A 12,710-nucleotide genomic window follows, 5' to 3' on the forward strand; every position below is an offset into this window, starting at 1 on the left:
ACTGGTTCTGCTTTTGTGCCAGAACAGTGCCAACTTTTATAGCTTCTGCAAAATCATATGTGGCTCACTTACCAGTTTCTGTTTGAATTCTTTAAAAAATAGGTAAAGCCTGTAGATTTGCAGGTGTACAATGCTTTGCTGCTATGGACCAAAATCAAATAAATTTTATAGATGAACTTTTGTGTAGAAAATTAGTTAGTATCTACTAAATGAATGAGAATGAATAGTCTATTGAGAGTCTCAACTGTGGAAGCAAAAAGAAAAGAAAGAAAAAACCAGATGTATCTGGAAAGTTTAGTGTCTGATGTGATTGACAGTTTCACAAAAGTCTCCATACACAGCAAGCTGTTGATACGAAGCTGTGCAATGTGCAGAGTTCAGAGTTCAGTTTATACCCTGACCATGCTGCTCTACCAACAGTAGACTGTGTTAATCACAAGAGACTTCTAGAGAATGTGTATTTCTTTATTTCTCCACCCATAACTTTTGTTAGACGCTGTCTTCATCCACAGAGGTTTTTCTTTCTCCTCAGTTTGAGAATTTCTTCCTCTATATAATGTCATTTCCCTTTTAAGCACTGTGACATCTGTCACATGTGACACTGTCCCTGCAGCCATAAGCACTTTTTTTGCCAGAACTCATTTTTCCTTCTTTTTTACACCTATAACATGATTCCTTAGGGACCAACTCACAGTGCCCTTTTATAACCACCAACAGAGATCAACAACGTGCTCCCAGGCCACCCACTCTTCCTTTATTCACTTAATATCTTTATCGAAATTATCCCCATCAGATCTTGTATTACTTCTTTTCTAGATAAGGTATATCATCTCTGTTAGCATATGTATTTCCTAAGGGAAGGGATGTGATTTGTACATTGCTATGTCCTTAATACCTAGAACAAGATATAGACACTAAACAAATATTTGCAAAAGTAACAGAACTATGAGTGAATTATTTCCAAAGATCCCAGAACTGAACATGAGAACATTTGTATATATTTCCTTTGGTTTTCTCTCTCTCTCTCTGTGTGTGTGTGTGTGTGTGTGTGTGTGTATGGCTATATGAGTTTATGTGCACCACATATGAACAGGTATCTGTGGAGCCAGAGGGCATCAGATCCCCTCCAACTGGAGCTACAGGAAGGTATGAATTGCCAATAGTGTGTGTGTGCTTGGAATCAAACCTAGGACCTCTGCAAGAGCATTAAACACGTTCAACTACCAAGCCTTTGCTCCAACCCCTGTATATGTTGTCTTAATTTTATTAATTACACCCCCCCACACTGCAATCTTCAGCACACTATGCCTACTACGTTCCTGTGTGATAGTCTTTCAGAGGGCAGATAGGCTTTCAGAGGGAAGACTGGACAATAACTGAAAGCAATGTTGCATGTTAAGTTTTTTAGGATCCCATTTTTTTAAAAAAAAAATGGTCAATTTCTTCAGGGTTATTCTGGAACATATAAGAATCCTGCAGCCAGGTTGAAGTAGTTCTTAATTTAGGCATTAAATAAAAATAGCTCTAGGCTAGGAGAGCACTGCCAGCCAGTGAATGTCTCCAAATTAGCACTGAGAACAGAGGAGAAAGGCACACAGCTGGCTGGCTCCTAGGGACCTCCTGCAGCTAATGTTGCTGAGGGAAATGGAGGGTGAGAGCTGACCTGGTCCAAGTGGCAACTTGAATGCCTCAAAGATTTCATCTTTTTCTTTTTTCCTTAATTTTTTGCATTTCTACATTTTAAACATTTTTATTTTTACAGTTTGTTTTCACAATGTCCAGAACTAAACTAAGGTAACTGTCTTGCTTTAACTCAGAAAGTCTGTATGCCACAGACAACCTCAGCTGGATTATTACATTTGAAATGCATCAGTATGATTAGGTTGGGGAATCCAAAGTTACTCAGCCACTTTGGGTATTTTCTGAGTCAAAATTACTAAATTATATACTCCTTAACTGAAAAATATTATAAGCCTTATATTTATTAAGTTAAAAATGATTATACTTATACATCTAATAAGCATTTTCCTACTTTTGTACATGATATATCAAAGAGCAAACTGCCTCTGCTCTTATAGAGCAGAAGTCACGTATTTTTACATAAAGAGGAAATTCACAGCTATGAGGTATGTAATTACTCAAAATCAAAAGAGCGTCACTCAAAACCTTCTTCCTCTCTGACTCAGACCATGAAGGTGGTTTCATCTCATACTCGACTGAGGCAAGAGTCACCTGGACGCACACACCAGGGCCAGACTCGTCACAGTGGAAGCTGGTGTGCTCTGGCAAACTTATCAATAAAGAGATGAGGAACATTGAAAGGCAAACCACTCTTTTTTAACTTCTAGGAAAGAAGGGCTTTGTTGACAGCTACACCATATAAATATCTTCACATGATGACATTGATAAATTTTCAATGGTTTAATGATTAGAAAAGCAGGATTTCCCTGAAAGATATAAGGTAAAACAAAAGGCAGTATGTACCACTTAAAAGCATTTTCTTTCTCCCAGTTAGTTATACGTGATTTATTTTATACACAATGGATTACAGTATTCAGACTCTAAAAACCCTACATAGTTTGCTTAAAAATGAATGACATAAGGAGTTCCCTGTGTGTTTTTCTGTATCTGTTTCATAGCTTTCCTTAGGTGTTAGTGCTAGGTGAATGGACTTTTCTACCCACTTTATATTCTGAATAGAGATGAAACCAATGGGACACAGGGAAAAAAGTGTTTTCTCACTGACAAATGACTACATGGGGCAGTCTCTCTCCTCCCACACTTATTGTAAGTAATGTGAGATTCGATTCATTAATAGTTGCATTTACATTAGTATTGTTGTGGTTTAAATTTACCTCTGCTTGAACACTAGTGTTGTAAACAGTCATAGAGAAGTTTTCATGAACAGGGTTAGCTATGAATCCTCTGAGCATTATTTTAAAACAAAGAAAACCGATTTGATGATCAATTTTCTGTTAGTAAAGATAAAGTTATTGAAAAATAATGAGACCAGTATGAGTGGTTTAAAGGATACTTGATGACCATCACAACTGTTTATAAATGGCAAAACACTTTGGCATATATTGCTCAGTCCTGTCCAATACCGAAGTGTAAAACTATTTTCAATAAATACATATTGTAAAAGAAATTACATTTAGGTGACCTTGTAAGCTAACTCTCTGTGTCATCTTCATTAAACTGAGACACATACTTGCAATCATTTCTTAAGACTCTCAACTGGTTTGTTAGTTGATGACTTAATTTTATTTCACTCCAGGAATTGTGACAATTATAGATGACTTTTAATATGGTCTTTGCTGTTAAGATAAGAACAACAAAGTGCATTAAACTCAGGTGATCCAACCATTACCCCCGCCTCATCCCCAACAAGGACAAATTAAATTGTTTGCTGAATAATTACATTTCTAATACCACCAGAGCATAGTTGATAAAGTCAGGTTGGATTGTCACAGTGAGGGAGCTCCTGTTATCATCAGGACTTCCCGGGGGGCTAATACAATGTGCAAATGCATAATTTAAAAATGATCAGGAAGGAGCATTAAGCCATTTTTCTTTCTAAATTCCAATAGGCCAGTCAGAGTTATTGGGCACCTGTTTGCTGTAGCACCTTTCTTTCCATTTCCCTTTCTAAACTCTGAGGTAACACTCTAACAATGACAAAGGTTTCTGTGATTTACCACACCACCCCCAAGGAAGACTGTATTGTATACGCTTATCAGTGACAGGCATTCTCTGTTCACCAGGACATCATTTGCCTGGCAGGAGAAACAAACTCTCTCCTTTTCAATAAAATGGATTTATCCCAAAGAAGGAGAATAGGGTCAAGGGAGAGAGAAAGTGCCTTTGTTTTTGTCCTTGTTGTTGTTGTTGTTGTTTTAAACCAATACGGCTTACAGAAGCATGTACAAGTGACTGAAAATTAACTACAGATACTTACGTGAGAATGGGCAGATGGCCATTTCTGCTGATCAGATGGACTGGAGAGTTTAAAAGCATTGTTATGGGAGGCAATCTACACATTGTACACCCACTAGTTTCTGTCTAAGAACAAAACTACCAGGGACATGAAACATAACAAAAGAGAAGAAAGTGATGTTCACAGACCTTGTGCATGGCAGCAATCAGAAGCATGTGAGGATGTTTGTTTGTCTAATGAAACTATTGTTGTTGGAGAAATATATTTACCATAAACCAACACTACATTACACATGCTAAGCAGATATTCTATATGATTTCCCATCTGTGCCACCAATAGTGAACAATTTATACTACATGAAAAGGAACCTTGCTATAATGAATACTATTACAATATCCTCCCATGTTAAATATTTATAAGTGAATTAGCATAATCCTCAGCTATTGTCCAGGAGGACTAACTAAGATGACTGAGGAACCCATTGGACAGAATATTTTGCATAACACAGAAAATCAATTCACACCTTTTATTTTATTGTTTTTTCAAACATGAAGAATAAATGAAAAGTTATTTATAAAGTCAGGAAAGTTACTTAGTAATTCAGCATACATGAAGGTGAATCCCACTGCATTCCTCATTGCTATTTTTGTATTTACTTGGAGAATGCATGTCCTCTGAGAATCATTTTTACAGTGAACAATAATAAGGAATATTTTAATTCAACAGATGTTAAAATTATTGATGTTTTCTCTATCTATCTATCTATCTATCTATCTATCTATCTATCTATCTAATCTATCTATCTATCATCGTCTATCTATCCATCATCTATCTCTATGTATGTGTGTATAGATACACATAAATATATATTAAAATATATTATAATTATGGATTCTGCTCAAAATTCTTCATATATACTATTTTTAAAAGCTTAGCTTTTATTGAAGTTAATTAATTTAATGCTGAAGAAAATGATTTGCTGATTTTTAAAGCTGTTATCTAATCAGAGCTAGTAAGCTTTAGGTCTGATCCTCTCACTTACTCCTATGTAAAAAATAAAAACATAGAGAAATATCCACTTGTGTTTACTGCTGATTATAAACAGAATTGTTACTAGTAAAATTGTCCTAAAAATGAATAAGCACGTGGTAGGTCTAGGAATGACTTTGTGTTCTGTTTCTAGATACATAAACATTGTACATTACAGCTTTTCCAGCTGCTTCCTTTAAAAGGTTATTTTCTTTTCCATCCTTAGATTCTGATTTTGGCTCACGTGATTTGCTTTGACCAATAAGACTTTGTCAAAGAGAACACCAGGCTTGGAAAAGCTTGCACATTGTGGTTTAGCCTTTCTCTGGTTACTGTACAGCTTGCAACCACATGCACCTGAAGAGGTTCTGTAGAGCGGGAAGGTACTGCACAGGCTTCTGTGGGAGAAAAGTCCCCAGCCATCTTCTTAAGCTATGGACCCTGTGAGCTACAATGCCAACCTATAAGCCTGATGGCACCACAGTGGCAGGGCAGTTACAGCTGGAACCAGTCAGTTGCTGGTGAATGTGAGGGCTTCTCCATAGAAGGAATTGCATTCGTTCTACTGAAAACCACTCAAATGCCCATGACTAGGGAAGTCAGGCTTTGTGAGACCCTCCCATCATTTTGGTAAACTACTATGGGGTCAAACTACTTCCAAAATTTGTATATTTATAGTCATAGAAACAGCATTGTCTCATGACCAGAGAAGCTTCTGTTTGTAGTGGGGGGAGGTTACTAGAGAGACATGTAACTGGTCGAACTGCTGAACATAAAGACTGTGCAGTTCCCTATTCTAATTTGAACATCTTTATCACCCCTCCAAGGCTCAGAAAAGAATGTAAATGTCTGTGTATGGGGTGCAGTTCTGTGAAACTCCATCTTCTAGACATGGCATGTCCGTTAAACTCATGAACTCACAGTAGCTGTCGTGACCTGATAAGATATGCACAAGGTATCAACATACAAGATCCATGTGCCTGAGCATGCTGTGGATTTAAATTCAATCACTAGTAGGGTTTTTGGTCTTAACACACACACACACACACACACACACACACACACACACACACACACACACACACACGGTAGTATGGCTCCACACCCCTCTGCAAATTTTCTTCTTTTCTGTTCTTCCTCCTTCCCTATCAGACTAGTCTTCCTGGTGCAGACAAGGAGATACAAATATTAAAGAGGCGCGTTTATGTTACATATGCAAATTGATCTTACTGAAAGGTAATTTTGCTGAGTCACTTATGTCTGAAGTGTCTCAAAATAATCACGATGTGAAAGTTGTAATTTTCAGGGTTGTGTTATTCTGGTCTCTCATAGCCATAATTCAGGGTGGAGACACCTAAAAAAAACTTTACTACTTTTTAAAAAAGATTTTACACAATATTATTTTTATTGATTGTGATTCTATGCAAATAACAAATTATATTTGTCTTCCTCCCCAATCTCCCTTTTATGTCACAGTTTACTCAACTTTGAAAGGTTTGAGGGTGATTCATCAGATGCTTGGTCCCCATGGACAACCTGACAGGATTTGGAATCACCAAGGAAGAATGTTTTATCTCATTGGGAAAAGCTCCCATGCACAGTTCACACTAAGGGAAAGGAAAATTTAAATACCACCTCCTCTACACAAAGAATTTGACATTCTTCTACAGGAAGATTTCTCCATTCTCCTGACTCATTATTTATTCAGCATTTCATATATTCCAATGTAGACTCATTGGTGCTTATTTTCTCCTTTCAGCTATAATGCAGCAATTTTAAATTTAATTTGTGTCTTAAATATCTCAAATATGTCAATTCCAACTTTGATGAAACCTTTTGGTTTCTGTGTCATAATATCCTCATTATGTTTCCTTTTGAAATTAAAAAAAATGAATGAGTGTGTGCTTGTATGCATATGTATGTGGTGTGTGTGTGTGTGTGTGTGTGTGTGTGTGTATGTGTGTGTGTGCTTGTATGCATGTGTGTGTGTGTGTGTGTGTTTTGCAGGCACCTCTGTCAGAGGACAGCCTCAGGTACCTGCCCTCACTTTCACCTTGTTGGCCACAGACTCTCCTATTCCCAATGCCGATGCCTCCAGGCTACTTGTCTTCCAGATCCCAGGATTTCTCTGTTCTCTCATCTTGATACAAGGGAACTGGAGTTACAGACATGTGCCCAGGTGCCCAGCTTTGTATGTATTCCTATGAATCTAAACTCACTTCTCACATTCACACAGCAAACATTTTACCTCCTGGGCCATCTCCCAGCCCCCTCTTTATGTCTCTCTTTTTTTAAGTAGTTTTATTTGTCCTAGCACTTCCATGTTTTCAGGAGCCATAAGGTACTCTAAAATGATTTATATGGGACATTTCCCACTGAAGTCCTGTAATCAGTCATTTCTGAAATGTTCCTTGTTCCTTCAAGAGCAAACTTAATAAAAAGAAAGATCTTGACACTTCCTACAGGGACACACTGCATCTGTGTCTTCTAGAATGACTGAAATAAAACATCTGTGTGTATATGCATATACAATCACATATTGTGTTTGTTTATAGCATGTTTGAGTATATCTGTACATACCAATGCCTCCAACACCTCTAAGCCATTGCCAATTGGATAACTGATCATCAGTAACCTTCCCCATCTATAACTACAAATCCAGCCCCAGGATCTGCCTCCGCTGACTTGTTGGCTGAAGTCCAGCATGCATAATATTAGAACTGCTCAGTGAAAAACAACATTATTAAACAGATAACCATACAGAAGTATAATATGGGTTATGTTTAGTCTTACAGCTCATTTCCAATAATTTTGAGGTAACACTGCCCCTAGTTGAGATTGCTGTTTACATGGGTCATATGTGATTTGATTCCTTGTTATATTTTAGAAACTGTTTGGGGAGCCTATGACCTCCTAAATAATTTTTATTCAATTTGCATATATTAATGTTTAATCTATGATTTACATTCTCTATGGTTTTGATAAACACAACATACCATGAGTTAGTATCTGGTCCATAGGGAATGCTTTCTCATTGCTTTCAAAATATTAATTTCTTCATCTGCCCCTTTGACCCCCTGTTCAGCCTATCTCCTGATTGTCACTGATCTATTTGCACTCGGTGGTTTTCCCTTCTCAGGACGTCATGAAACTAGAATGATAGAGAGCATGTTGTCTATGCAGTAGCTTCCTGCATTTAGCAATGTGAATGTAATGTCATGAGTTTATGAAGTTTGTACCTCATTTATTTCATCACTGAATAGTGTCCCATTATTTATATGGCCCACTGCTTGTTCATTCATTTCCTGGAAGACATCTTTCTCATAGTTTCCTCCTTTGAGCTATTATTATTATTATTATTATTATTATTATTATTATTATTATTATTGAGAAAGGGTTTCTTGTAGCCAAGTCTGGCCTTAAATTCAGTGTGTAGCCCAATATAATCTTGCACTTCTGAGTTCTCTGCTTCTATCACCTGAGTGCTGAGATTATTGATATGTATTTATATATATATATATATATGTATATATATATTATCATATCCAGTTTATGATCAGCTGGAATCAAATCCAGGACCTCCTATATGCTAGGTAAGTATACTCCCAACTGAACAATATGCCCAGCCTGTCATTTCATTAATATTTGATTGTATAAAATTATTATTAAAAACTTGTAAACAAAAGTACTATAATTAATTATTTAATTATTAATATTAAGAATGCTCTTAGATTCAGGTAGGTATGGATTTTCTTTTACTTTCTGATTTGTATATAACTGTCCATATTTCCAAACCAGCTAGATTAACACCTAGTGAGGAGGACATGAGCTGCTTGGCATAGAGAAGATTATTTGGATTTTTCACAAATTGTGGAGCTCTTTCCAATGAGGGCACCGTTTTGCAAGTTCACTGGGAACAGATGGAATGTAATCCTGAATCCTCAACAGCATTTTTAGTATTATTTTATGCAAGCTAATTTGGATCATGCCGTTCTGTCGGCTCTACTTGCAGATCTGACTCCAATGTCAAGCCATGAGGCCCATGAAGAATCCTTCCTGCAGTAGCAGCCAGTTCTCAAGCAAGGCTGAGCTATGTTCCTTGGGGGAGCAGACCCAGGATAGTCCAGCCACTTGGAAATGGGTACATTTCCAAACAGCAAAAGTCTGGCTGCTTATTTGTTCTCTTTAGTCATTGTTTATAATTCAAAGAGTAGCAATCATGTTAAACATGCTCTTAACATACAAGTAGTCATCCTCATTTCTATCTCAGTGATCAGTGCTAAGTGACCCATGAAGTAGCACTTGTATCTAACTTAAAGCAGTAACCATGAACACTAAAAAGCAAGACAGAAGATAGTACAACAGTGAAATAAGTATTAGGCCATAGGAATTGGTTAACTACCAGAAATTGAGTAAGAGTGTTATCTATAGACTATGGTAAAGACTTCAAATAAAAGCATCCCTGCACGTACCCTTTTTAGTAGCTATTAGGTTTTTCTCTTAAGCAAGTGTTGACAGGGAGATAAAATTAATGTATTATAAAAACTTGCTATATTTTCTCTTTATTAAATTCAGGTACAGTGAAGAAGTTTAAATACCTTCCAATGTTTCATTTATTCTACTGTCAATGACAACTTGATACACACAAGAACTTGAGAGTTAGCAATTCCAGACCCCATGCAAGACATAGTATACTTGCTTTTCCTAAAATACAAAGACTAGATCCATTGGAGGGAGTATTTACTTGGAAAATTTTATTGTTGGGTGATTTCAAGAGAAACTAACTACACTGTTATTGCCTACCACCAGCAATTGTCAACTCACACATAAGAACAACTAACAGACAGTCTGTGAGTTCAAACAGACAAGGAGCTTGAGAAGACTGGAGGGGAGCAGATTGGATTCGGAGAGTGGGGAATACTGTGCAGATAACGACAGAGCCAGGCAGAAACAGCTTTCTGAAGACACATTTCTTGAGTGAACACAGTAACAATGAACCATGATTTTCATTTAATGCTCGGTATCTTTGATATACACTTTTCGAGATTACACTGACCTCCCCCAACCTTCACGTCTCTTATTACATTTACTGTTCAATAAGCAATGCTTACAACAAATAATATTACTGATAAATGCATAATTAATGTGTTGTTTGCTTTGCAACTAATAAGTTGCTGGTATTAGGGTGTGAGGCTTCTGTGGATACATTTCTAAAACTTGTAAATATGTTCAAGTGTACTTAGCTATCTCATTTTAACACATACTGATTTATAAAAGTGAAATGACAAATTTATGAAGCCATGAAATGGTTTCAGATTTCAAACCAGCACATTTGGAGCACTTTCTGATTGAGAGCTAGGGTTTTAAAAGAGTCACATCACATATTACATATATTTCATGGCAGGTATTGCATGGATGGAGATCAGGGATAAGACTGGAAAGTATTGTATAATTGCTAGGCAAAGCTTACCTCAATGATTCTGAAAGGAGTTTATAGTTACTTCTAACTAGGTATGATCTTCTACCTGCCATGTTTGATAGTTTCTGTTTACTTGAGAGAACACTGTAATACTCAAAATGTGATACTATTCAGAGAATGTATTTGATTCTTGGACACACACACACAAAAATCTGTACAGTCAATGAAAAACTTTTACCACATAGCAGTGTAGTATAATTTGCTAAGAGCACATGCCACCATATGTAAAATGAAATGTTGGGTATATGGTTATATTATCCACATTTCCATATAGTAAACAGTATATACATGTTTATAGATATATGTGTGTGTGTGTTACATGAAAATATTTGCATATAATACTGGTTCACTATATATAAAAATAAATGTTATTCTACTAAAACTGTATTTAGGAAAATTAAAATGTCATTAAGCTTCTTTAATTAATAATTGTTTTGTTTAGTTCTTTGGGATAGAGATCTTCATACACCTTTGTTAATTGAGACTTAGCAACAATCCAATAATTATGCATGTGTTTTACCTGAAAGACACCTGGTGACAGACAGGAACAGGATTAGTCTCCAAGAGGAAGCCATGCTTGGTCACTGGACTCTTCTGGATCACAGGGTGGTAATCAGCACTGATGCTTGCTCATTGAAGAAAACCCTGTTGAGATAGATACAGTTTTCAAAAACAGAGAAAACTACCCCTACCAAAAAAAAAAAAAACCTCATAATATCATTACACACAACTTTCAGTGCACAGGTTGGGTGCATACAGTCTTTCTATTGTCTTAGTTAAGGTTTCCACTTGCAGTCAGTAATCTGATAAAAATCAGGGCAGCAACCTAAAAGTAGGAGCCGATGCAGAGCCCAGAGAGGAGTGCTGTTTACTGACATACTCCCATGGCTTGCTCAGCCCTATTTCTTGTGACACCCTGGACTATCTGCCCATGGTGGCCCTGCTCACAGAGGGCTGGGCTCTCCCACATCAATCACCAATCAAGAAAATGAGCCACAGAGTTGCACACAGGTCTATTTGGTAGGGAAATTTTTTCAATTGAGGTTCCCAACTTCAAAATGACTCCAACTTATGTCAAGTTAACATAAAATTAGCCAGCACAGCTACTGATGATATTAAAATAATTCTGCTACTGTTAAGTTACTGTGCAACACAAAACTTCAGAGCATGGATAAACAGTCCCTATTTGCTTCTGTTGAATAGTCTCTCACAGACATTAAAAGCACCAGGGTCTAAGAGGGATGAGTCCTCACCGGGCATGTATAATTATTTATTATACTAGACAAGTTATTGGACTTGAAACACAGGTTCCATTAACGTACACTCCTGGTCTAGAAAGCAACTAATGATCAGTTAGCCAAGAGATGTTACACACCATGCCTGGTGCTCGTGGAAACCTCCACAGGGGATGTTCTCATTTAATTATTAATATCAACTGCCTTTGTTTATAACTCTAGTGATTATCTGTAGTGTGTTACAGTTCCCTCCTTTGGTGCTTAATATCTCTCAGCATCTTTTGCTCTCTGGAACCTGAGGGAAATAAGGATTTCTCATGAATATTTAATATTTTCTGTAACGCTATTTTTATAACCATAAGCAGAATATCACATTGATATCTTTTGGTTTCTTTTTCTGTCCTGAAAGGCATAATAAACATGAAAAGAATGTAAAGCTCTGACGCCAAACTTTCTGTAAGAGCTTGACCAATATGCCTTACAAATTCTTACTTCTTAATTTTTACTAGGCTGCAAACTTCAACTGTCAGCTGTGTGTGTGTGTGTGCCAAAATTTCTGTTTAGTTCTCTTGATGTACGTCTTCTGTAGATGTAACCAACCGTCCTATTAAATAAGAAACACAGAAACAATGTAAAAGAGAAAGCCAAGAGGTCAGAGCTCAGAGCTAAAATCTCACCCTTCCTCCTCTGTGTCCCAGCTTCTCGAAAGAGAGCTACTTCCTGTCTGTATGCCTTTTTTATAGTATTATTGTTCTGCCTTCTCATTGGTTGTAAACCCAAACACGTGACTGCCTCGTCACTGTCTGAATGTACAGCCCCCTAGGTCTTAAAGGCATATGTCTCCAATGCTGGCTGTATCCCTGAACACACAGAGATCTATGGGATTAAAGGCGTGTGCCACCACCGCCACACTCTGTCTATGGCTCTAATAGCTCTGACCCCCGGGCAACTTTATTTATTAACATACAATCAAAATCACATTTCAGTACAATTAGAATACCACCACAGTCTTCATTATGGAATTTGAGTT

General features: G+C 37.0%; 1 protein-coding gene across 1 annotated transcript in view; it reads right to left on the minus strand.

Moving 5' to 3' along the window:
• The window catches only part of Cntn5 (contactin 5), a 1,160,177-nt gene that overhangs the window by 657,395 nt on the left and 490,072 nt on the right, over positions 1-12,710 (minus strand). The window contains exon 3 of the mRNA XM_042280381.2: positions 10,966-11,090. Coding sequence (XP_042136315.1) covers positions 10,966-11,020 — 55 coding nt within the window. The 5' untranslated portion in view covers positions 11,021-11,090. The remainder of the gene's footprint in view (positions 1-10,965; positions 11,091-12,710) is intronic.

The sequence above is a fragment of the Peromyscus maniculatus genome, chromosome 7, assembly GCF_049852395.1.
Source record: "Peromyscus maniculatus bairdii isolate BWxNUB_F1_BW_parent chromosome 7, HU_Pman_BW_mat_3.1, whole genome shotgun sequence".
NCBI classification, from domain to species: Eukaryota; Metazoa; Chordata; class Mammalia; order Rodentia; family Cricetidae; genus Peromyscus; species Peromyscus maniculatus.